At 37.3% G+C, this 25,842-nt stretch overlaps 1 protein-coding gene across 1 annotated transcript in view; it reads left to right on the forward strand.

Annotated features, from left to right (window-relative positions):
- The window catches only part of NEBL (nebulette), a gene marked incomplete at its 3' end in the record, with an annotated part of 65,385 nt that overhangs the window by 25,112 nt on the left and 14,431 nt on the right, over nucleotides 1–25,842 (forward strand). The window contains exons 8-18 of the mRNA XM_010192536.1: nucleotides 5,827–5,934; nucleotides 7,513–7,617; nucleotides 11,039–11,143; nucleotides 11,497–11,604; nucleotides 12,579–12,689; nucleotides 15,524–15,634; nucleotides 19,649–19,759; nucleotides 20,412–20,522; nucleotides 20,778–20,888; nucleotides 21,384–21,488; nucleotides 24,622–24,714. Coding sequence (XP_010190838.1) covers nucleotides 5,827–5,934; nucleotides 7,513–7,617; nucleotides 11,039–11,143; nucleotides 11,497–11,604; nucleotides 12,579–12,689; nucleotides 15,524–15,634; nucleotides 19,649–19,759; nucleotides 20,412–20,522; nucleotides 20,778–20,888; nucleotides 21,384–21,488; nucleotides 24,622–24,714 — 1,179 coding nt within the window. The remainder of the gene's footprint in view (nucleotides 1–5,826; nucleotides 5,935–7,512; nucleotides 7,618–11,038; nucleotides 11,144–11,496; nucleotides 11,605–12,578; nucleotides 12,690–15,523; nucleotides 15,635–19,648; nucleotides 19,760–20,411; nucleotides 20,523–20,777; nucleotides 20,889–21,383; nucleotides 21,489–24,621; nucleotides 24,715–25,842) is intronic.

Raw genomic sequence — 25,842 nt, forward strand, 5'->3', positions numbered from 1 at the left:
TGGAGAAGGCCATGTCAGTCTTCCCAGAACTAGAAAAAAAACCCAAGCATAGTAAAGGGGTCTTGAACAGTCTGAAAATCAGTGTTGTGTAACAAATACTTGTGATTTGGCTAGATAGTAGATGTCTTCTTTAGAACTAGGATGAAATGAGAATAATGCTTCATAGAGAACAAGCTGCAAAACAGTGCAGTGTCTGCTTGCAAGAGGCTGAGCTCCTTTTGCTGTCACCAAACGTTGTCCTTAGATATCTGCTGCATCATTTCCTGTTTCACACTGGACCATCATTAATTCTGCACAAAAAGAAAAAGAAGAAAATATGTGTGTTTTTATTGCTTTGTTAATGATGTGCTCAGAATCAAATTTAGTTTGTATTTTCCAAATAGAATTCTTTCTTCCATTTCATAACAGATCCTGTGCTCCTTCCTCTGCTGATGGGTAAACCTGCTAAGAAACTCTTCTGTTTTTAGCATCGTGCAGGCTTGGAAGTCACCCTGTGCTTTCTAGGAAGAGCTAGTGCTGTGCTGCTGTCACTTAAGGAAAGTCTGTCATTTAGCAAACATCTTGAGTGGTTTTTAAAAGGGTTCCTATCTAAATTCAGTGTGTGGTATCTTTTATTTCTACTTTGTGGCTGTCTACACATTCATTTTCTTGCAGACTGTTTCAGAATCTAGTGGGCTTGCATCTGCCTGTCGTTGTGAATGGGACCAAAGTGGATCCCTTTCTAATAGCACTCTCCATCTCACTAAGCCTGGTACCCTTGAGGTTGTGACCAACAATCGAAAAATACCAGCTGGATCAGGGGGTCTTGCAGACTGGTGCTCAGCCAGCTGCATCATAGGCTTCATCAATGCACTTTTTATCTCATTTTTATTTGATGTGCTTTTCCTCTTGGACAATGCATGCTCCATCTGCAAAAGCTTTGTAATAGAGTCTTTTCAATGCCAGAGACTGGGATGGCAGCAGTTCCAGTTGGGATCCTTCTGCAGAAGAGAGCATTTGGTGTGCAATTTTAACTTCTTTAGAGAGTACAGATAATGCAGAAGGTGTGGCAGTAAGAGAGGAGCAGTTGACAAAATGTAGCTTGCTTACAGTTTATTTGTAAGGAGGAGTCTTAATAAACCTTGGTGGTCCAAATTCTGCGGCCACTGGGCCTGGATCCAAGTTTTGGGATTCTTCCTTCTCTTGTCCTCTCCTCAGTCTATACTATTGTGGCTGCTTGTGGGGTGTGTGATAGGCTTGTACTTTTAGAAAGAGAGGCAGTGCTTCAGCCTGGTGCTCCACTGCCAGCCATCTGCACACAGCACCATGGAGGCTGCAAATACCGGGCTGCTTTCAGCAGCGGGGAGATACACTCAGCAATTCCCCACCTTCTCTGAAGGGAAGGCAGTGGCCATGAGTTGTCTAATGTTTTTATATATTATTTGAATCATTGTAACACTTAGACACACTGATCATAAATCAAGAGCACAGAAAAATGAAGATGACCCCTGTGTCCAAAAAGCAGGGTGGTGGGGCAGGATGAGGAATGCACCTGTGCTGTAGGAGAGGAAGAACCCTAAATGTGGGTCAGCCATGTCAGTCCTCTTCATCCAAGGATCGTGAAGCAGGCTTGTAACAATTACAAGATTTAAAAAATAGTAAAGTTAATGATCTCTTTATTGTCTCCAGACTTTCTGGCTTTTAGGGTTTCCATTTGTTTCTCAGCAAATGGGAGCATTATAAACCTTTTGTGCTGAAAGTTGATAATCTCCTGTAGTAGCATGAATCTATAAGCTGCTACATGCAGAGAAATATTAGTTATTTGACCCTCACAGTAAATTTGCAAAGTTCACAATTCTGATGGATGTAATGAGAAGAGAAGATGATAACATGTTTTAATGTGGTGCATATGGGTAGGTAATTTAGGGAGTATAGGGAACAGGAGCAAGAAGAGGTCAGGCAGTGTGGGTGTAACGAAGGGAGAAAGCAATCAAGGCAAGCAGGAAGGCAAACAAAGTGAAGAAAATAGTGTTAATGTTTGACTGGCACTCAAGGCTCTACAAAATCAGTGTACACCCTCCCCCTCCTCTTTATTTTTTTTTTCTTTAATTTAACAAAGCTTTTGACAACAGCAGAGGCAAAAATAATAGCTCCCAGGACTAGTATATTTATCCACAGCATGTGGTAACACCTTTCTGTTGGTTTTAAACCAAATTTAAAACAGAAACTGTGTTAGTCTTTGTGAAAACATGAAGCTTGTCAATTTGCTGAATGTACATTGTATAATTTAGCTTATTTTTTGTATTTCTTATATAAACAAGCTCTTGTTTATGTCTTCTAATGCATTTTAGCTTTTTCAAAGAGCTGCTGATTTGAGGTATTCCCCTTATGTTATTCAATAGTAGGTTTTGTGATGAATAATTTTGGATATTGGTGTTTTATGCTGGATCTGGTGCTTATTGTTTCAGGGATAAAATTGTTAGAGGCAGAAAGTTTTTCAAAATGTACCTTCTCTGAGATTATCAGTAACAACACAAAAAGCCAAAGATTTTCTTAGCCATTCTTTGCTTTAAACTCTGCTAGTGCTTTTAGCAGTATTTTAATTCAGCTCTTTGTTTATGTTAGGTTTCCTTCAATATCTATGTGTTCTGATAGTTGTTTTTTTTTTAATATGTTTTCATATGGTCATGAGGAAATGCTTTAGCCGCAAGTGTCTGCTTCATTCTGTGATCCTAGTGGTTGAATGATTCAATTTTTGTAGTTTCTTTGTAAATCTGAACAGTGGGTGATGTCATCCACTTCTGAAACTGAACACTCAGTTCAGCAGTGTGAACAGCTTTGAACTACAGATTTGATTTAGGAATGTTGCTGCAAAGCTTCAAAAGACACTGCTCTGTCCAGCTGTAATTCTGACTTTTATAGGTTTTGTGCAAGGCCGATGAGAAGTTTGTTTATCCAGGCCTTATTTAATTCTAGTTTGGTTTTTCAGGGATGATGTTGTGTTAAAAGCCTGCAAAATCTGCTCTTTCTTCAGCAACAATTAGAAAGCAGCCTCCATGCATTTCTTTTAAATTACCCCCACTACATACTCTCTAAAAAAAATAAACAAACGTAAGACTGTAATTAAGATGGTAAATAAGTAGCCATGGTTTTTAAAACCTCATTAAAGTAAAGCTTTTGGTTAATGATGAAATTTGTAGATAAGCTTCTGCTAACAACTGTCATTTCTCCTCCCACATTTTGTTTGTTTTTCCATCACCTTATAGCATTGCTAAGACCTTCCTCCTTTAGATGTTTTAGAAATCACTGATGAAGTATTTTTCTTCCTTGTTTTTAATCAGGACCCTTTCTCTCAGGCATATTTTCCCCCTTTAAACTGCATTCATAACTTTCTCCTGTTCAGAAGAAGGAGAAATACTGTGTGCGTTACTTCACAGTGACTCATCCATGGGCTTGCTCTTCTTCTCTCACACCCCACGCTTGCTTTCAAAAGGGAGAAAGAAACAGGAAAATACTGATAAAAGAGAAAGTGAATGCATGTGTAGCTTTCAATGAGACGAATCCCCTATGACAAGTCAGAGTTAAATTACTGCTGGAAGTGCTCTTGAGATACTGGCAGGGTCATCTGATATTATTGTGTGGCCTCCATTTTGCCCCAGAGCGACATGTGCGGTGGTGTCGGGGAGGGGAGCAAAGGCAATAAGCAGAGCAGCCAGACCAGGCAGCAGGACCTAGAGGTACCGAAACATCCCTCACTGCAACAGAAACGTTTACAGTCAGATTGGTGGGCGGTTTCCTTAAATTTGGGTCCCTCCTGCACATCAGCATCAGGGGACACAGCCCTGTGAAGTCTGAGTCCACTGCCCCCCCTCTTTCCTTCAGCAGCAGTGATGTGATCTAAAGTGACACTAACGAGGATTTATTACTGGAGTCTCTAGATTGAAATGTATTGCTAAAAAAAAAAAAAATAAAAAAATCTGCAGCTGGAAGATAGCAAGCCAGTTGTGAAGTGAGGTCTGTTTGGCACTGATGTTTTCACACTTAACAAGAATATCAAGGACCATGTTGTGCATTCAGTCCACATGCACAGTTTGGGGCCGTTTGTCGGCTGGGCAGAAGACAGCCTGTAATAGTTGGATATTTAAACTCTTGGGCACACGATGTTGTTGTGATGTGAGCACATATTCTAGCACTGTCTGGTTTTTATTAGAAGGCAAGTTTTGGATACACCTTTTAAAAGAGAAAAGCCCTCTGATTTATTTCTTCACTGCTCATACAGAATGTGGATTTGCCTTTGACAAAGGCAGTGTCTTTGTATTCGTATGTACGCTTTTGCACTTGATCCAAAGCCAAGGCAAATATCAAACAATATGAACCAGATGAATCTACCAGAGGGCAATAGATATTCTTTTCTAGAGTTAGTGTGAAAGATCATGAAGTTCTTTTTGTGTTTAGCTGAAGTTTCTCTTTAAAAGTGACAGTGTTTTAGAATTTCCTTCCTTTGAAATATTAACATAAGTGCTGGAATTATAATGTAGTTCTTGAACATATACAGTTAGTTTCTGTTTGGGTGGTTTACTTTTGGTTTCTTATTATTCTGATTAATGAAATATTGGGCATTGTGACTAAATGTAATGAGGTTCTGTAAGCTAAACCATGTTGAGAGCCTTTTGAGGCAAGGAAAAACAAAAAAGGAAACAGAAAATCCTTCCCACAACTAAAGCTGAGAAAAAAATAATTTTTGAAGGAGATTGTTTGAGGTGGTTTAACTACTTTGTTAGACATTCATGTGGGAGTAAAGAAAAAAGGAGTAAGGGAAAAGCTGCTTATTTATTTAATGCAGAGCGTGGTAAATTATAATGGATGTTGCATAGGCTCAGATATCAGGTGTCTGACTAACATTCATGAAAGCAGCACAATTCAGACTGAACTTTATTCTCCTCCATTATGCCCAGCTGTTGGAAAGAAGCAAGACATGTGTGCAAAGTCTCCAGATGTTTGATGATTATGCATAACAAGGGGGGCAAAGGAGGGAGATTTACTATTTATTCAATTTAATTTTTTCAGTTTCTGAATTCAGTTCTTCAGCATGTTTTATGAAATGTTTGAGATTTATTTACTTTTAATGCCATTGCCTCAACAATTATGTATTGCTCATTTCCTCTTTCATGTCTTATTGTTCCCCTTTTTTCTTTTGAACAAGAAGAAAAGAGTGAAAGTGATGGCAGACAGTCATTTAATTATGCTTTCTAACACTGTAATGAGGTGGGCATTGTTCTCAAGAAGAGATTATGCTACAGAGAGAATCCTGAGGGTCTGTTGTGAAATTTCTGGCAGAATTAAGAATAGACCTGGGGGCTCCAGTGACAGCCTACCACAGCATGAGTGACTTCTGGACCTGGAGGTGGGAAGACGGCCAAGTGGGAAGCTTGATTCTGACTCCCCACTTTCAAGTGGTTGAAAAATTTATTTTACAAATTTTACAATTTATTCATCTTATAAATTGTTTTTTCATTAAAACCACATTTATTTGGTTACTCACGTGAGTCATACAGTTTTGTTTCTGTTTCCTTCAGCACCAGTAATCACATATGACAATCTTAAAATTATTTTTTTATTTTTTTATTTTTTTATTTTTATTTTTTTATTTTTTTATTTTTATTTTTACTTTGAAACCAGCGCAAGACAGTCACAGGTGTGGCTAAACTGAGCTTCTTTAAACATCTTCATTATTTAAAGATTTATGGATAAAGCAATTGCCTTTAATAAGCTCCTTTGTAGTCTGAATTCTCTGTGCCTTCTTTAAATGCTACACGTTAATATTAGATATGTTTGTTCTGGTGGAAGGCGAAATACAAAGAACAGTTCAGTAAGGAAATGAAGAGCCACCAATATAATCCTCTTGACAGTGCTTCCTTCAAACAAGCACAGATTGCATCCATCTTGGCAAGTGATGTAAGTGAATTTGCTTCATATTTTACATGCATTTACATCCTGAAAAACCTAATGTTTGTTCTCAAGCAGAATTTCTTTTTCCATCTTACGAATTACTGTGAGCAGCAGTCTCTGCTATACAGTGTGTCTGTATAGCAGATACAGCATGTTACCCATTTCTTCCTCTGCTTCTGACAAAACCTTTCTCCAAGGGCCTGCAGAGTTTTTTATAAGCATTTTAGATGAGATTCATCTCACTCAACTTTGTATGTCAAAAGGTATGGCTGCTTATTCTGAGCTAGTTGCCTTGTACTCAGTCCATTTGTAATCGGCAAAGAAATAAACAGGTCTCGAGGGCAATTCTTCTGACCTGTTGCAGATGCTTGTCTTTAGAGGAGTGAAGTGCTGGCATCTCTCCAGTGGTTGTAGAAGGAGGTTGCATGAGCAGCTGAGATTTGTATGTCTGTCTTTTAGACTTCATTCTGCCAGTTGATCATCTGAATGGTATTACGAAGTACAGCAGTTACTAAATTCAGCAGTGGGTGTCTACGGCTGGAGCCAGATTGGAGAAAAACGTCTATATTAAGTGATGATGCTGTTGGAATGATATATTTAACAGCATGTCTGATGCTAAAAATTTGAGCTCTTCTTTGAGTCTGTGATCCCAGATAGCCAAAACCAGCCCTTTGTTCATAGTCCGATGTTTCCAAAGTGTGGGACACCACCGAATGGGAGCAGGAGAGGATGGCTCTGGGAGGGATCCAACAGAATATGTAATTGTTTTCAAAATCTAAATATTTTTTTCCAAAAAAATAATTGAAGTAATTATTTTTATAAGATATATGAAAACTGAATATTGATTTGAAGTCTGCCTAAATCAGTGAAGAGCATGATACATATGTGGAGGTAACTAAAGGTATCAGTTTAAATGATTTGTCATCCAAGATAGGTAAGGTGGCTAGTCTTCTTCCTGTAAAGGTGAGCATCCAGCTACCAGCAGTATGGAAAATCCTACTACAGGCTGATAGGAAGTTATCTTCTGCTGCTTTATTAAGTGATTATCTTTTTCCTTAGGTGACTGTATTGCTTATCTTTGGTGAAAGCAATCTATATTAAATAAATATCCAGGAGCACTTCCCTTAAACTGTTTTATATACAACTTTTTATTTGAACAGTTAGTGTAATTCCTGAATCAAGAGAAAAAGAACAAGAATCAACAGTGTTTAAAATAATTGAACTTAAAGTATTGAAGAAGATACTCTTGATTTAAGTTTTCGAGGGGTGGGGGGAGAGGTAAGAAAGACAAAAATTAATAATTCCTTTCTAGTCTGAAAAGTCATACAAAGTGCGTGATTTTGTTCTAAGTGTCCTTTTTGAGGAAAAGTTGGAGTAGTTCCCAAATATTTGCCTAGTAGCATGAATCCATTATTGATTTTTCTTTTTCCTCCAAATAATAGTAAATGACCACCATCTAGTGGCTGATAGAGATTGTTCAGGCAAGCACATAATGCTTTCTGTTTCTGGATGGCTGCACTGTAATCTGAAGCTGTGGACTATTTTGTTTAACTTTATTTTACATAACTTGAATTCTCTTTCCAGGTGAATTACAAGAAAGATTTGGAAAGCCTGCATGATCCAGCCACTGATCTGCCAAACCTGCTATACTTAAACCATGCTTTAAATATCAGCAAAATGCATAGTGATGTAAGTTTCCTTTATAAGAATGATCTGAAAAATAGATGTAGTAAACAATGTAGTATGTATAGTAACTGTAGAATACGTAAATATTTGGTACTTGCTTCATGGTCTCATATCTAGCAGACTGTAGTGTTGTAACCATAGTAGCTGGGGGATATAGTGAAGATAAAAGGGCTTTTAGGAAGAGATATTTGAGTTGTTAGAACAACGAATGTACTGGGTAAGCATCACACAGACTTCTGGTACTTGAAGATTTCTTCTTATATGTCTGAAACCTTGCCTGTTTTTTTCTTGTTGATCAAAGATACTTCTTTCTTGCAAATCTTGTTTTGCCTAAGATCTTACTTTCTGCTTTCACCAGCAGGTCTCTGTGCAGAAGTGACCATTATGCTAGTTTAATATTTGGACCTTTGCCATAAACAGCCTCTTGAGTGCTAGCTTTCCTTAGAGTTTCGCTGTCTAAGCCTTTTCTTTTTCTCCTCAATGTCTTGAGGCTTCCTACACTGGATCAGGGAATGGGCACATACTCCATTCTGGCACATAACAAGACATGGCCCTTTATGGGGCTGCTGCTCTGACAAGGTAGTGGTGGAGATTGAAATAGAGAGGAAGAGGTAGGAAAACCCTGGCTTTTGTGCAATACTGAAACTTCTCTCTCACTCCAGGAGTGCCTATACTGTACGCGTGGTGCTTGTAGGCTGTTTAGCTGCACGTGTCATCTTTACTCCAGAAACCACAGAAGGCCTGCAGCACTGCTGTGGAAAGGTGTGGGTGAGGGGTGTTGGGAAGGGAGATTGCTCACAGTCAGCAGGAGGTGAGTGCTTCACCCACAAAGCATTAGCCCTAATGACTGGTAGAATACTGGGTCATCTTCTGAGTCAGTGCCTGCTTATGGAAGCTTATGTAAAAAATAATCAAAATAATCCATCCTTCTCATCTGTACTTGATTTTTGTATTGCTCTTCTGTGAATTGAAGCTTGCTTTTTTGTCCATCTCACTCTGATATGTGAGGCTAACATGGATTATCCCCTTTTGTATGAGTGATAAATGAGCTGATAGCTTTCACTTCCTTCATTCTTCATGTGCATTCTGGCCTAATTGAAGTTTCCTTCAGTGTAAGGTAAGATTGGCATTCTTTTTGCTGGTTAAATGAACACCCCCAGAGTTTGTCATCTTATCTCTAATGAGGTAGAAACCTGGACTTTTCCTTAAGGCTCCTCTCTTTTTGCGAAATTTATTTATTTCTTTTGCCTAGGAGGGGTTGATTTATATTGTCTATGCCCTCTTTTGAAGACTCCATAAATACTAAGTCTCTTATTTTTTGCGATGTTCAGGTGCTGGTGGATATTTTTTCTTGCTTCAAGCAGGAGGAAGAATGCTTTGTCAGTCCCTAAGGTCTCCACAGTTTATCTTCTACAGAAATCCTGTGTTCAAAATCCTTCGCACATTTGACCTCCCCATGTCACCTTTTTGATTTTAACATGGATTACTCCACTGCCTTTCTCCATGCTTTTCCAGTACCTTCTTTTTGTTCTCTCTGCCTCCCCACAGCACCAAATCTTTCTCAAAGTCTGCTTCCGCTGTATGAAACAGTCTTCCTGACTGTGCTGTTAACTGATTTCCAATGACTTGATTACATGGTCTGTTTTTTTCCCTCTGAAACACATAGCTTCTTGCTAGTTGCCCAGTTTTGCTGTTTCACAGAATCACAGAATCACAGAAAGTTAGGGATTGGAAAGGACCTCAAAAGATCATCTAGTCCAATCCCCCTGCTGGAGCAGGAACACCTAGATGAGGTTACACAGGAAGGCGTCCAGGCGGGTTTTGAATGTCTCCAGAGAAGGAGACTCCACAACCTCTCTGGGAAGCCTGGTCCAGTGCTCTGTCACCCTCACTGAGAAGAAGTTTCTTCTCAAATTGAAGTGGAACCTCCTGTGTTCCAGCTTGTGTCCATTACCCTTGTCCTATCATTGTTTGTCACCGAGAAGAGCCTGGCTCCATCCTCGTGACACTCACCCTTTAAATATTTATAAACATTAATGAGGTCTCCCCTCAGTCTCCTCTTCTGCAAACTAAAGAGACCCAGCTCCCTCAGCCGCTTCTCATAAGGGAGATGCTCCACTTCCTTAATCATCTTTGTAGCCCTATGCTGGACTCTCTCCAGCAGTTCCCTGTCCTTCTTGAACTGAGAGGCCCAGAACTGGACACAATATTCCAGATGCGGTCTCACCAGGGCAGAGTAGAGGGGGAGGAGAACCTCTCTCGACCTACTAACCACCCCCGTCCTGATACACCCCAGGATGCCATTGGCCTTCTTGGCCACAAGGGCACAGTTTCCCTATAGTATACCTCTCTCCCTTGAACTTTATGCATAGCATAGCAACACCTGCCCCGGTGTGACACATTGTAACCTGTATGTTTAATTAAACTCATCAACTAATATCGTTGATTGAATTGGTTTGCTGATTGACGTAGAGTGTAGTAGTGTGTGCAACTTTATGAAACACATACACTGTAATACCAACGCAAGGCTGTTGCACAAGTCAGCTTCCATGGGAATACATTTCAACAGTTAAGTGGGAAGCTTGATCGGCAGGTTTGGACACAAATAGACTGATTTTGAGAGGTTGAACTCATTGTATCTTCATTATTTTGGTGAAGAAGAGAGTTCCCAAGGTGGAACTTTCCCCTCATCTGGTATACATGTAATTCTCTTTGGCATGAACTATGGAGACATAGAATTTAAAACTTAGATATACGTACAACAGCTAGGTTATTGTTTTGCACATTTTAAATTTGTTCCTATTGTAGAGCCTTTGTGATGCTAATGAACTACAGGCTAAAAAAAGGGAACTTAAATGTGCTTCATTTTCTGGGACAGGATGAATAAAGAGATCTTAAGAGACTGAATCTGTGCCTGTAGTTTAGTGTAGCAAAAGGTTATGCAATTTACTTCACTTAATTTATAGATTTAAAAAAAAATATAGTTGAGGAATGGAGTAAATGTATGAAATCAGTATCTGTAGATGGAGATAATTTTCATGTGTTTTCACTACAGAAGTGATTTTGTTGTGTGACATTTACAATTATTTCCACTAGGAGGCAAACCCAGACCATTATATGTGTTCTTTTGAGCTTCAAATGTAAATAATGCTTATTTTCTAGCAAATATAAACATTGGACTTTTGGATGAGCAGGACAAGCATTTTCTCAGGGAACTTAAGAAAGTTATTTTATATCATATCCTTTTTTAAAATTTCATCACAATATTAAAAATTCAGATTTAACAGTAGAACTCCCAAGTTGGGAAGCCTAAAATATAGTTTCTTTTATGCTGTTTCTCCTATAGTTACTTTAAATAGTATTTAAATTGCAAAACCTTCTAGATTTTGTTTGTGAAAACATTCTTGGCTATTTTTTGTTTCAGTATGAATATAAGAAATCATTTAAGCAAAGCAAGGGCTTCTATCATTTCACCCCGGATACAGCTGAACAAATCCATCACAAAGAAAATGCAGTGCTTCAAAGTCAGGTATACACAATTATAAATACATCTTGCAAAGAGAAAAATGCAGCATTCTAAGAGTGATTAAATCTGGCATAAAACTGCACGACAGATTACTGTGATGTGAAGTGCATATTCAATCAGAAGTCTTCAAATTTTACCATATTTAGGTCTGACATTTGGAAGCAAAGGAATAAATGAGTCCAGAAAGAATTCCCTGTCTAGCTGCCCCATTTCTCCAACAGAGTAAATTTGGGAGGAGTCTCCCAAGTCAAAACCTCTAAGGAGTATGTCTGAGACAGGGTTTCTCTGTCACTGTGGCAAGCAATCAGATCTCACATTCTCTCAGCTGTTAACAGCCTTTATTTTCATTTTCCCAGGTCAAGTACAAGGAGAATTATGAAAAATCTAAAGGCAGATCAATGCTGGAGTTTGTGGATACACCAATGTATCAAGTGTCAAAGGAGGCTCAAAAGATGCAAAGTGAGGTTAGTAACAATGTGTGCTTGAGCTAGTAAAATTCAGATCAACAGGGAAGCTAACAGACTTCTTGTACTCAGATTAAGAAAATGGATGAAGTGGATCATAAAGGTTTTACAAATTGAGGATGTGGTAGAATTAGTACTGAGTGGTTCTCTTTGCTGTATTCTATAGCTCAGTTCTTCCTACAAATTTGTTTTTTTCTCAAAAGTCCATTGGTGCTTATACCAGACAGAGATTGTATGTAGCATCATTTAATTGAGAAGAAGCTCAAGAGGTCATATAGGTCAGAGATTACTAACTTTTTTGCCTGTTGCTTCTAATTCTGTCTTTAATGAGGGAGGGTTCTCAGGTGGGAGTGAGTGAAACAGCAAAGCCCAGTCAGTCTGACCCTGTGCCTTAACTGAAATGTGCTGCTGCTGGTTCAGCTTGGAGAGCTCAGCAAGAGAAGGACTGTTCCCAGGCTCCAGAACAGCACTGGCTGTCCCTATGTCATGCCATATTTTTCTAACTACCAGTGGTGGAGGTTTTGTGACATCCAAGGCAACCTAGTCCAGTGCTTTACCATGCATCCTGAGAGAGAGTATTTCGCTGTGACTCCCTTGCTGCACTTTGATTCCATTTTTTTTGCTGTGTGTCATGGAAAACGGATACTTTCTTCTTCTTGGTAGAAACTTTTCTGTATTTAAAACCATTACTTTGTGTGTCGTTTTTCTTCTCTTTTCTCTACCCAAAGAAACTGTTTCTTTCATAGATCAGGTTAAACATTGTTTTTTGAAGATGTTGTACATGGGTATTTTTGTCTAAATTGTGTGTTTTATATAGATAATCTAGGTAATGAAGTGAATAATAAAGTTGCTTATTAATGTGATAACTTATTTATGGCATGGTGCATTTCTCAGTCTGTTTACAGTGTTCTTTCTGAAATATGCTTGGAAATGCACAGGCATGTATTACTAATCATTGTTTTTTGCTTCAATAGAAAATGTATCGCAAAGATTTTGAAGAAGGGATCAAGGGAAGACCCTCAATGGATTTAGACAAGACCCCAGAGTTTTTGCATATAAAAGAAGTCACTAACCTTCTGAAAGAGGTAGAGGATTTTTTTGTTGTTGTTGTTAAGTTGTAAATGAGCAATAAGCAGCATCACTGCAAGCTACTGAGTGCTGAACAGCTTACAGTTAACTTTGTAGCTAAACACAAAAGTGACTTCATGAGTAAAAATCACAGCATAACATTTTATACTATGAATAGTCCTGTAGTAAGAATTGTTACTTTTTGAAGTTTCCTTATGAACATAAGGAAATTATAAAGCTTAGCACACCTGAACCAGAAAAACCAGAGTTAAATGAACAAATCTGATGACTCCGTAGAAAATGGATCATTGGCAGGAGATTCCCTCTGAGGGCCTCAGTTTTGGAATTTGTTCCTCCCCTGGGTTCAAATAGCCCAGATTTGGTGACCTTCCAGGCATGCTGCAAAAGACATCTGTTTGATAGTTTTTTGGAGAGGACCTGGAGTTTTCTTTCCATATAGATGAAAGGGTGGAAAGGAGGATTTCTGTTGGTGTCCAGATGGCAGTTTTTCCTTTTGAATAATTATTTCAGGTTTATGATAGTCTCATATTCATTATATGAATGCTTTGAGCTGTGCATAGTCACTTTTTAACTAATTTAATTGAAATCATTATCTATCATACATTTTATGGATGAAAAATAAAGATGACCAAAATTCCATAATATACCTTTGATATTACATAACCTGCTTTAAGCATATTTTGTTAGGAGGTACAGGTTTTCCGTATGCCTGCTGTTTCTTTAAGATTTGTCCAATGTTCTTCAGCTGTCTGTGGAATTATAAATTGACTTTTTTCCATAACTGAAGATCTTTCTATCTTTAGTCTTTTTATAGTGTTATTCAAAACTGTTTTCATGTTAAGTTTTGATTATTGGTTGGTTCTTTAGATTAGGTTTACTATTTGACCAAATTCAGAAGTAAATATATCAGCAAAATTCATAGTTATAAATACCAGTTCTTCTATATATTCTCCATTTGAATTTGTGAGACAACAGCACCTTGTTAATATTTATTGTATTAAAAACTGATGTTTTTGCTGTGGCCTGAATGAACAAATTGAGGATGCTAGAATTAAAAACCCTTGAATCCTGTTCCTTTCCATGTTCTCTAATCAACTTATCTTAGTCTGTGCTAGATTTCATATGGGTAAAGAAAATACTTTATTTTCAGATATTTCTTTATTATTCATCCTCTAATAAATTATTCCAATAAGCTTGGCTGTCAGACAAGTCTCAAGCTAGGTCTAGTTTGTGCAGTACCATGCTGTGTGTACATGTCTCATATATGACTGCTGACTAGGGAAAAATGCAGATGCTTGCATTTCCTTGAGTTGATCTTGCTGCATGCTGAATGTCCACAAAAGTGGTTAGTGCATGCATAGTTGCACGTGCTGTAAATGTTTATCTTTGAAAATTTTGATATAACTTTTTATATCTTTTTATAACTTTATAACATTAAGTTGTTCCCTAATTCTTACCTCCTCAAGATTTATGACTCATTACCTGGGGACTTAAACCATGCTTGTAAGCCAGAGAGGAAGAATATGAGAAAATGGAAATGGTATTTTAATGCACAACTGCATTAATTTTGTATGATTTCACATCCACATTCAAGGAAAAGATTCCAAACTCAAAGATTACATAGGTCAAATTAATTATTATCTTTCAAGATTCAGCAACTTTAGATAGATACTGCGTGAAACAAGAAGAAGAACCTGGAGATATTAAAAAATTAATTATTAATTGTTTGGTCGAGTACTTTTTTTTTTAAGTGTCAGTTGTGTTTCAGCTTATTCTGTTGCCTTCCCACTGTAGAGAATTCTGCAAATATTTAACATTTTGTAACAATAAGAACTTATTCTCTGGAATAATATTCACAACTCTTTCAGAAGAGATAGATGGATTTAATAATTCTAAATTAGTAGAAGTTATTTCCTGCTTTTTGTAGGACATATTTCTGATTATAAAGATAAGATTCCTTAAAAAAAATTGTTTCCTTTTGTTTAGATAAAATCTTATACAGAGACAAATGTGCTGACTGCTCCTTATAAAATTTAATACGTGGATAATTAATGTCTATAGAAATCCTGAAAAAAAAGTCTTAAATTTTTTTTCTAGTTTCTTTGCTTAAAAAAGTCTAACCCAAGCCTGGAGATGGGTAGAACAAGTAAAAGTCTGTACAGAACTTAAAGATCTTGTACTTCAGTAGGCTTACATCAACTCTTTAGGAATTGTGAAGAGGAAAAAGAGCCAAATGTCCATGGGCAGGTTCTAGTGTGCTTCAATTATACTGAACATTTGAGTACTCTGAAGGCTACAGCTGCTAAATTTTGATAGATTGTATCAATGCAGTGTCTGAGGGGCACAGAAGTGATATGGTAGGAATATTGCTTCTACATTACAATTTATCAAGCAGTCAATTTAACAAGTCCTAGTATAGTATTCAGGGTATCCATCCTGATTGTGATACCATTAGTGGTACAGAGGCAAAAACTACAACAAGGCATATATTAGTCTCTAAAAGTAAGTGCTGCTACTGCAGTTAAAATGTCTGTAGAGAGGCAGCTGAGGCCCCTGAACAATATGCTAGTGCTGTATAGGAGAGGACTATTTTTCAGGAGTACAACAGGAAAATACATGACCACATTAAAACCTTTTCAGTTTTTCAACATTGTACCTTTTGATTTCATAATTTCCAATTCTATTTTAACTCCAAACGCTGTACTTCAGCTAATTCATATTTCATAGAAATTTCAAAACAGCTCATCAAGTGTTTAATAAGTGGCATTTCTTTTCAAGATCTTGCACACAATATTAAATGGAGAAATATCTATCTTTTTTTAATCCTTAGAAAGAGTACAGAAAAGATTTAGAAGAAGGGATGAAAGGAAAAGGAATGACAGTGTTTGAAGATACACCAGATTTGATTAGAGTGAAAAATGCAGCTCAGATACTAAATGAGGTATGCTATGCTATCAAGGTTATTGATGTCACAGAAAGTTCACTCTTTATGTTATACTCAACTTGAAAATATTTCATTTATTTTTACGTATCTACAATGAAATGTGTAAGTATTGAAACTAAGGCTATTTCTGTTTTGCTTTAAGAATACAGAAAAGCTTTGGAAGAAAAAACAGCTTATGACAAGTATTTCAGATTTTCAGACAATTAAATGGTCAATGGAAATTGTTAAGGGTGTCAATAGATGAAGCACTTAAAACTGGGTTCATTTTTCCATGTATTTATCTGTTCAGCTAGTATAATTCATATTGTAATATAAAATTGAAATAATTTGGAATAATTCTGAGTTTTTTGGAATTACGTACCTGCTAGCTGAAAATAAATACTGGTAATGACTGCCAGTCATCTTGGGAAGATCTTTTATCCAAACAAACTACTCTACTTGTGAACACTTTTTTCCAAAAAACCTAGTTGCTCCTGATTTTCTTGAGCTTACGGTTCATCTGATGCACATAGAGAGGTGGAGGTTCCTTCCAGAGTGTATGTTTAGAACTCAGCTTTGGTATTAACTTTGGCATTTGGTCTAAGTTGCCCTGAAAGTTACATGGAAGCACATAAGTGTGCAATCTACTCTATTGTGAAGGGCTGGAAGTGGAAGACTCCTTGATTTGTGTACTATCTGTTGAAGACCACCCTGACGAGCTCATGTGCTTGGCAAGCCTTGTGCTCAGCAGAGCTGCAAGCTCCAAATTTGGCACAGCTGCAGCTCCCATGGGTGAGCTTGCACAGGCTGCCTGGGAAACAGCAGCAGGACTGGAGGGTGTGGGGAGGGAAGAGGGAAGGCAAAGCTTGTGCCGCACTTAATGTCTTCTGGGAGTCATTCTTTCAGAGTAATATCTATATATTTATTTTACATTTTTAAATATTTTTTAAACTCACAGAATCATAGAATAGTTTCAGTTGGAAAAGACCTTGAAGATCATTGAGTCCAACCATTGATCTGGACCTAAGTCCGCCAATAGACCATGTCCTTAAGCATGACATCTACTTGTCTTTCAAGCACCTCCAGGGATGGTGACTCAACCACCTCCCTGGGCAGCCTGTTCCAGTGCTTTACAAACCTTTCAGTAAAGAAACTCCTCCTAATATCTAACCTAAACTTCCCCTGCACAACTTGAGGCTGTTTTCCCTTGTCCTGTCACCAGGGAGAAGAAACCGACACCCACCTCGCTACAGCCTTCTTTCAGGTAGTTGTAGAGAGTGATAAGGTCTCCCCTCAGTCTCCTTTTCTCCAGATGAAACAACCCCAGCTCCCTCAGTCATTCCTTATAGGACTTGTGCACTAAACCCTTCACCAGCTTCGTTGCCCTTCTCTGGACATGCTCCAGCTTCTCAATCTTAAAGGTCATCTAGTTCACCCTCCCCTGCCATGGGCAGGGACACCTTCCACTAGACCAGGTTGCTCAAAGCCCCATTCCAAGCCAGCCTTGAACACTTCCAGGGATGGGGCATCAACAACTCTGGGCTATCTGTTCCCGTGTCTCACTACTCAGAGTAAAGAATTTTTTCCTAATATCTAATTAAATCTATTCTTTTTCAGTTTAAAACCATCCCCCCTTGTCCTATCACTAGATGCCCTTGTAAAAAGTCCCTTTCCAGCTTTCTTTTAGGGACCCTATCAGGTACTGGAAGCCTGCTAGAAGGTCTCCCTGGAGCCTTCTCTTCTCCAGGCTCAACAACCCCAACTCTTTCAGCCTGTCTTCACAGGAGAGGTGCTCCAGCCTCTGTAGATCATCTTCACGGCCCTCCTCTAGACTCAGTCCAACAGTTCCATGTCCTCGTTATGTTGGAGGCCCAAGAACTGGATGCAGTACTCCAGATGGGGTCTCATGAGAGCAGAGTGACAGAATTACCTCCCTTGACCTGTTGGTCACACTTCTTTTGATGCAGCCCAGGATACTGTTGGGTTTCTGGGCTGCAAGCACACACTGCGAGGTCATGTTGAGCTTTTCATCAACCAACATCCCTCAGTCCTTCTCTTCAGTGCTGCTTTCAGTCCATTCCACTCAGCCTGTATATGTTCTTGGGATTGCTCCAGCCCAGGAAAAAAAAGGAATGCCAAGAATGAATGTAATAGAAAAGCTCTGGGAAAAAAAACTTACGACAAATATTTCAGTTTTTCAGGCAATTAAAGGGTCAATGGAAATTGTTAGTGGGGTCATATTATATTCATTTAATGTGTGTATATATATAGGCTTATTTGCACACATATACACAGCCATAAGAACCAGGGGGAATGCAATGCATAGGGCTGATCTGATCACTGTAATCAAGTGCAGGAATGTATAGGTGTAATCTTTCACAGCAAGGAAGTGAAAAATGATGTCTTCTCACAGGTTAACTTACACTTTTTGGAAAAAACGGAAGTTTGTGAAGTAGAGAGTTGTTTTATCATGTTTATTTCCACATCGGAGTAAGACAGATGGACAACTGTCTTTTTGTGCTTGTTCTTGGAAGTGATCATTGCATTGAGTGGAAGAATGTTTTCCTTCTCTTTTTTTAACTAATGTACAACCTAAAAAATAATCAACAAATACGAAAAGTTAAAAGACATTTTAAAATTATATTTACTTATTTTGGAAAAAAAATCCACATGCAGAGATAAACTAGAATAGAAAAAGAATGATTACTACTATAGTATCAGAAATAACACTGCCTGAGAATCTTTTAATTATTTAATAAAAGTACAACTATTGTATACAATATTTCAGTATTATGTTTTAGTATCATTTGCTGATGAACAAGAAGTATATTCTTGCTTGGATAAGCTGAAGATGAAATACTCATTTTGTTTCCTGGTTGTGAGATGTGTCAGTCTGATTCGTGTTAAAATAATGTGGAGGTCATAGGGAAGATGCGACCTCTGTGACTATTTTGGCTGTCCTTGTACGGAGAACAGATTGAGAACAAGTAGAATGGAGTATATAGTTGTGTAAAACCCATAAGACGCCAGAAAGAAAAAACACTCCCTCAGAAGTGAGATAATACCGGTCCTGTGGTTTGAGCGAGAGCCAAGAAATAACTAAGTCTACACAAGAAGAAAAAAATTAACAAAGGTTACGAAGAGAACATCCCCTGCGACCCCCCCACGACCACCAGCAAGGGACACTGCGCAAGCGTGGATGGGAGGAGAGCTAATTATAATATGAAGCGGGAATAGGTCATGCATATGTATAAGCGTATTGCGAAATTCCATGAATATGTATTAGTTAAAAAATATAAACCCCAAAAGAGACCTGTACGTTGTGTGGCTTGAGGGATCAGAACAGGATTAGGACATTCAATCCCCACGCACCCAGCGCTGTTTGCTTGCCTTTACTCACTTAATAAACTGTAAACTTTAATTGGAATCCTGTTTGAGGCTAAATCATTTATCACATGGTTATTGGTTATTTATAATTTATGCTGTGAGGAAAAAGTAGCAATCATGGATGAGTACTGCCATTTGCCTAATGGCTGTGGTTCAGGAAAGACCTATTAAATGAATAAATTACAACTTCCTGCTCTGAAAGTTCACTGGAAACAATTCTGTATGGTATAAAATTTCTAACATGTAGTCTTTTAATAAATAAAATATTTTCTTAAAAGTAAAATGTGTTTCAATTAGGCTGGCACCAAGTACCAGCTTATTACACTGTGTTCTGCAGAGCTAGACTTCCCCTTTTCTTTAGAGGATAATTGTAACAAGCTGTATGAACTGATTTCCCCCCACACATTGCCAAATTAAAAATTCAATGATAGGGTTTTGTACACTCAGCGATGATCTCCTCAAGTTTTCCTCCTGTAGTTTGTTATGTGTTTTCCTGACAAAAGTTTGCCAAAACTCTTGAGAATTGTGACTCTTAACTTGAGATTTTTTATTAACTCTGAATCTTAAATTGGATCTCTTGTGCAAAAATCTACCTGTAACTCTTTGGCTATCATGAATATAATGTATGATATTTTATCTTCACAGAAACAATACAAGAAAGACCTGGAAACTGAAATTAAAGGGAGGGGCATGGATGTTGGTCCAGATACTCCTGAGATAAGACGAGCCAAGAAAGCTTCTGAAATTGCAAGTATGGTCAGTACCATACCTGGTGCAAGCTTTCCACTTGACAGAATGCAACAAATTACTGTAATTGAGAATCCCAGGTGGTGACCATTCTAGGCAGTAGCAATACCACACACTTAACCAAATACCTAATCCACTGAGCTGCACAGTGTCTAAAAGTTGCATAATCAGCATACAGGGAGAAGTTAAGATTTCCCAGAACGTTGACCTTTCTGTCACCTTTTGCAGATGGTGCTTGTTACTCATGGACTGGGCTGTGTACTGTAGATGTGGACTGTACTCCTTTTAGGTCTAAATAGCTGCTTGTTTAATTAGAGCCAAATGAGAGATGCTGAAACCTTATGACCCCAGTCTTGCAAAGTACAGCTGAGGGGGAAAGTGTCTTATACACGTGTCTGTGATTGCAGCTGCCAAAGCTGCAAAGACAGGTAAATGAGAAAGGCTACATCAGATTTGAAGTAAGCAGTCTGTTAAAGTTTTTTAACTGGTCAGCAGCTATAGCATAGATGTCTCCTAGATAGGTCCTACAAAGCTTATGTGGTTGAATCAAAAATTATTTGATGTTTTAAGAATGCTGTTCAGTGGAATTGCAAATTAAAGTAGAACAATTTAAGAATTTGGCTGTCAGACATATGAGCATTTCCAGTGCTGTTCTTTTCAGAAAGAATACAAGAAAGACTTGGAAAATGAAATTAAAGGAAAGGGAATGGTAGTGGGCATGGATACCCCTGATATACAACGAGCCAAAAAAGCTTCTGAAATTGTAAGCCAGGTGAGTACTGACTGAATCTCTTTAGATTACCTTGGAAGTAAAACACAATGAGATGTTAAAAACAAAAATCTTCTTGAATTTACTCAAGCTAAAAGGAGTAAGGAGTGCACAATAAAAAAATAAATTAAAGAAATGGAAGAGTTTATTTTAAAGTTTAACCAGTGCTATCAGAATAGCTTTGAAGACAGCATGTACAAATAACTGTACAATCAGTTATGGGTTTTTTTCCTTCTTCCTTTTTTTTTTTTCCTTCAGAAAGAATATAAAAAGGATCTGGAGACTGAAATTATAGGAAAAGGAATGCAAGTTGGTCCATATACTCCTGAAATACAACGGGTCAAAAGGGCTTCAGAGATAGCAAGCCAGGTAGGCATGGTTTAGAGGCTGAATGTTTTAGTTCTGGGTACAATGAGTGCTTGATATACATTGCTCAAAATACTTCTCTGACTCTGTAGAGGCTTTCATACCCATATTAAAATAATTTATGTCTAGTAAAAAAATCTTATTGCCTGATTCTTATTTGTATTTAAGCATGTCAAGCCACGTAAATGAAATTTCATTGTTTACATCTTCTTGAAGGTCTTTTCATATTACCTGATGAGAAGGTTATCCTTGCTGACAGTGAAGGGGAAATATCGAATATATATGCAAATGTATTATACATATATATTATGTATTTTCAGTGTTGGACACTGTCAGGTGTCCCACACAGACAATGATAACAATACCATGGAGGAGAGAGGTTGAAATAAATACTGGATAAGGATGTTGAGGCTTATCAGCAATAAGCATCTTCTGTTGCAGTTTGGATATTCTAAGCCCAGAAAAGCAGGAAATAGACATTTTAAAATTATTTTTCAGAAAATGTACAAAGATGAAGCAGAGAAGATGCTCTGTAACTATTCTGCTGTCCCAGATACTCCAGAGATGGAGAGGATAAAAAGTACTCAGAAAAACATCAGTTCAGTGAGTAATAGTGCTTCTCTCTTTGCTTGCAACTTTTCAGATATTTTTAAGTTTAAATATGCTTTCTTGTGCCACAGCATGAAATAGGGAACTTATGAGTAAATGTCCTTTCAGCCATTTGCATAATTTTCCTGGCAAAAGCTGTATCACTCATTTCTTTCAGTAAAAAAAATAAGCAGCTTTTCTAGGTGTGACACTGTTTTTTTGAATTGCTAAACCACTTACACCACCTTGCCAAGCCACAGTTATTTTTGAATTGAGATTTTCTTTCTTTTTCCATCAAGCCCAGGGAAGTACTTTATTTAAAAAGACAAAAAAAATATAAGGCTTGTTACTGTGCATATAAGATTTTTCATATGTTTCCTATCATATGTACAGAATTATCAAGATTCAGGTATAAAATTAGAACAGATCAGGTTTCATAAATATGTATGTCTAATGATTTTATGTTATATTGGATATATTTTTTTAATTTTATGCTAGATTTAAGTTTCAGTTTATCCCTAAATATAAATTATGAGCTTATGTTTCTAAAATTGCCCAGTTTGTGATGCATTCAATTTCATTTCTGTTTTGGGCCCATTAGTTCTGCTGTTTGTAATTCTAGTTTTGCTTGTAGTATAACAGAGAAGAGAAGAGGAGGACTAAATATAGCTTCCAGAACCAAAGGCTATCCAGTTAGTGTCTGGGGTTTTTTTTTATGGCAGACTAAGTAATACTAATAAAGCCAATGATTTAAGAGAAAGGAATATAAATTACTTAAGTAGTTTAGTATTATCTGACATAGATTGAGTTCTTTTTCTTAGAGATATTCTCAGCTTCTCCAACTCCACACAAGTACAATGTTGATCAGTTTTCCTCAGAGATGTTTACCTGCAGCTGTCTCCTACCACTGCGGCTTCACTTGGGGAGTAAGAGCCTGTAGGGAGAGGAAAGAAGAAAAGTTTCCGAGGCTGCTGTAGACAGTGGTCTTTCCTATAATGTCTTCCAGCCATTGCCTGCTCCTTTTATTCCTTCAGATGGGAGCAGCTGAAAGCTGTGTCTTTCTAATAGGAGCTGTTGACAGGCCCACTGGTCCCAATTTTGTTACTTGTAACCTGTTGGTTTTGAATGGTGCTCTGCTGTGCAGCGTGATGGTGCTTAGCACCATATCTCATATCACTGCCATCCTAACATGCTACTCCGAAACATCATGTAACAGAGGGAATCCAAGGTAGCCTCTACTGATCTGCTTTCCTCCCTGCTCCAGTCTTTTGATGAGCAGATTCTCTAACAGTTACATACCAGGCACATCATAACCTCCCACTACTTAATTAAGCCTTGATATGCCACTGACACATCTGAACCCCTTGCAGCCCTGTAGGCCGGTCTGAGCTTCCAGTGTCAAGGCTGACAATTATCCTCTTTGTTAGTGTACTGGATAATAGGAAATAAAAGTATTTTGTCTTTGAGTTGATTTGTGTTTGCTTTATTTTGTGATCATCCTTTTTCTGTTTCTGAACTGGATCTTCCAAATGTAGGAAAGCAGTTTATAACTGTGATTGAACTTTTTTGCTTTCTCTATGTCTTAATCTTTCATCATTCTGGGCAATTTAGATTGTAAAGGTAATTTACTTTTACTAAGTTAAGTTATAGCAGGGAGCAACTCCGATATAAAAAAATTAATAAAAATAATAGATGACACTTAAGAGGCTTCTGATTTTTGGATTTTGTCTCAAGTATTTTCCTGCCTTAAGGGACAAAAAAAGTGGCTAGCTCTGCAGATAGGATCAGTGCTGCTTTTAGCTCACTGGCTTATTTGACAGATGATTTACAATAGGATAATTACTGCACAGTCATCTCTTTCATAGAAAAATTCCCAGATCCAACATTTTTTACCATTCCCTCCTTGGTATAGGAGAAAAGAATATTTTTGTTCAGTCCACTGTGTAAATCTTTCTGCCTCGTAGTGACATGTTGGTGCAGAAGAATTTTTAAGTTCTTACTCATAAACCGAATCTGTTCTCATATGGTTAAATAAGGTTCTAAATCGTTAAAAGTTTTCTGAATATTTAAAAAATGAGTTATGAATGTAAATAATTCACTCTCCTCTAGAATATTTGGCAGTACTGGTCACCCTAGGTTACTTTGAGGAAGTAAGAGAGATGCATTAAGAGTGACATTTAAGGTTTATTGACAGGAAAAAAAAAGTTGAATAAATCTTGATTTAGGAAAGGTGGAAATACTAAATGGTAAACGTTTATTTTACAAACTCCAAGATCAGACTTGTTTTTACACTATCAGCCTGGAAATACTTACTGGAGTGGCAGCAGCTGTGACACGAAATACTGAAATTAAATCAAAACTTCTTTAGGAGTTTTGCAGTGTGAACTGGTGCTCCATGGTTATTGAAATTATAGCCACATTTGGAATTTGTGGAGCAGTTAATTACTGTCTCTTTCAGTAACTTTGAATGATTGATTCTACTGATGTGCTTTGTATTTTATCCTTTACCAAAACAATTGAAAAAGAGAGGAGAATGATATAAAAAGCATGTGCATCTTTTCAGAAGTGAGCTTTGGTTATAGATGTGGCCCTCAGCTTTCTGGATTGAGCTCAGAAATCAAAAAATTGCATGACTTGGATTATAGCTCTGGCTGTTCTGGTTGTTTTGTCATGAATATGTCAAATTTCTAGTTTGTTAAATTAGAAATAATAATACCTGTTCACTCCTCAGAATATTTTAAGATATGAAGATTAAAAAAACCAATTCAAATCTTGCATATGTGTGCATGTTCAGTTACATTGAAATGAGTGAGATTACTCAAGCATAAAGTTGCATTTGTAAATATCTCTAGATTATGATCTAAATTTTAATACTATTTCCAAAGTTAAAACTGTCATTACAAGTACTTAGGAATGTTTGAGATCAGTCTAAAGGATGATAATAGATTATCTGGGTTACAGTTGGAAATAAACAGAACGTTGTTATTGATAATTGGTCTGATTCACAAAAAATTAATGTATTTGCTTTCTTAGCAAGATTTATAGTCAGACCAATTTGGAACTTGGAAAATTGCCTAGCCCTTTTATAGAAACTTGTACTTGCATTGCTAACAGTCTCATAATTACTTTTTCTTTTGGGGAAATGAAGGTGTTTTATAAGAAGGAAGTAGGGGCTGGCACAGCTGTAAAAGAGACTCCAGAGATTGAGAGGGTAAAGAAAAATCAACATAATATTAGTTCGGTAAGTGCTATTTACAATAATTATTCTTATGTGAGTGAACGGTGGTCACATTTTTTTTCCATCCTGTTTATTTAAAAATCCTATGTTTTCATATCATATATCTCATTCAAATACTACTCCACTGGATTTTGGATATAGAGCTCCATTGTAGTAGCGTAGAGCTCCACTCTAATGTAGTTCTGTGTCCAAAGGTAAAGTTTCACATTGAAGCATCATGAAAAATAGGAAAAATTTTGAACTATATATTAGAGGAATGAGTTTTTGTCTTTCAAGAATGAGAAACATGAAATGTATTTCCTGATATTACAGACTGAACAGCAGTTGTAATTTGCAATTCAGAAAAATATCATTTCACAAAAAAGAAAACTGTGAAGTTCCTGTAGAGACTGCATGTATTACATGGGGATTGGCTCAGTTTGCACTTTGAGAAGAGGAAAATGGATGTCCAGACTTGAGCTATGTGACAAGGTGAAGAGTTTGTGCCTCTCTACATGTTGATGACAGGTTCATCTGTGGATCACATGATACTGGTTCTGAATTGATGTTTTTTTATCTATGGATGCCCAATGTCTTTGGCGCTAATGGACAACTAAAAATAAAATATAAAAATGAAAAGTTTCTACAAGTAGAATATGCTCTTTTGATAAATATGTGACAATACTTGGAAAGAAGTGGAAAAGTGACTGCCAAGCAAGAAACACTTGTAGCTGTCATTAGACTTTTATAATGACATATGCTTTTTAAAAATAAAGTTTGAAAGTATCACATAGACATAACACTAGATTGTGTTTAAATATTGGTTGAAAACCACATTGAAGACTGGACACGTATTCTACTAGAATTTCCTTGTTTAGCAAGTAGTGTTAAGTACTACATTTCCCACTGAAGTAAGGTCAGGTAGGGAATTTTCATAATTTGAAAAAGTCATGTTTTCCTTGGAATTTTTCTCTGCTCCATCCATCACATTTTATCTTGTCATTTTGTGTCACAGTGCAATTTGAAGATTCAGAGCAAGCTGTCCTGTGTCCTAAGTCCTTCAACACTGTTTCTAGTTTGGAAGCTGTAGGTTTTCTTGTGGGGTTTTTTGTTGGTTTTTGATTTTTTTGTTTGTCTCCCACCCCCCCCCCC

This window comes from Mesitornis unicolor, unplaced genomic scaffold, assembly GCF_000695765.1.
Source record: "Mesitornis unicolor isolate BGI_N332 unplaced genomic scaffold, ASM69576v1 scaffold31349, whole genome shotgun sequence".
NCBI lineage: Eukaryota > Metazoa > Chordata > Aves > Mesitornithiformes > Mesitornithidae > Mesitornis > Mesitornis unicolor.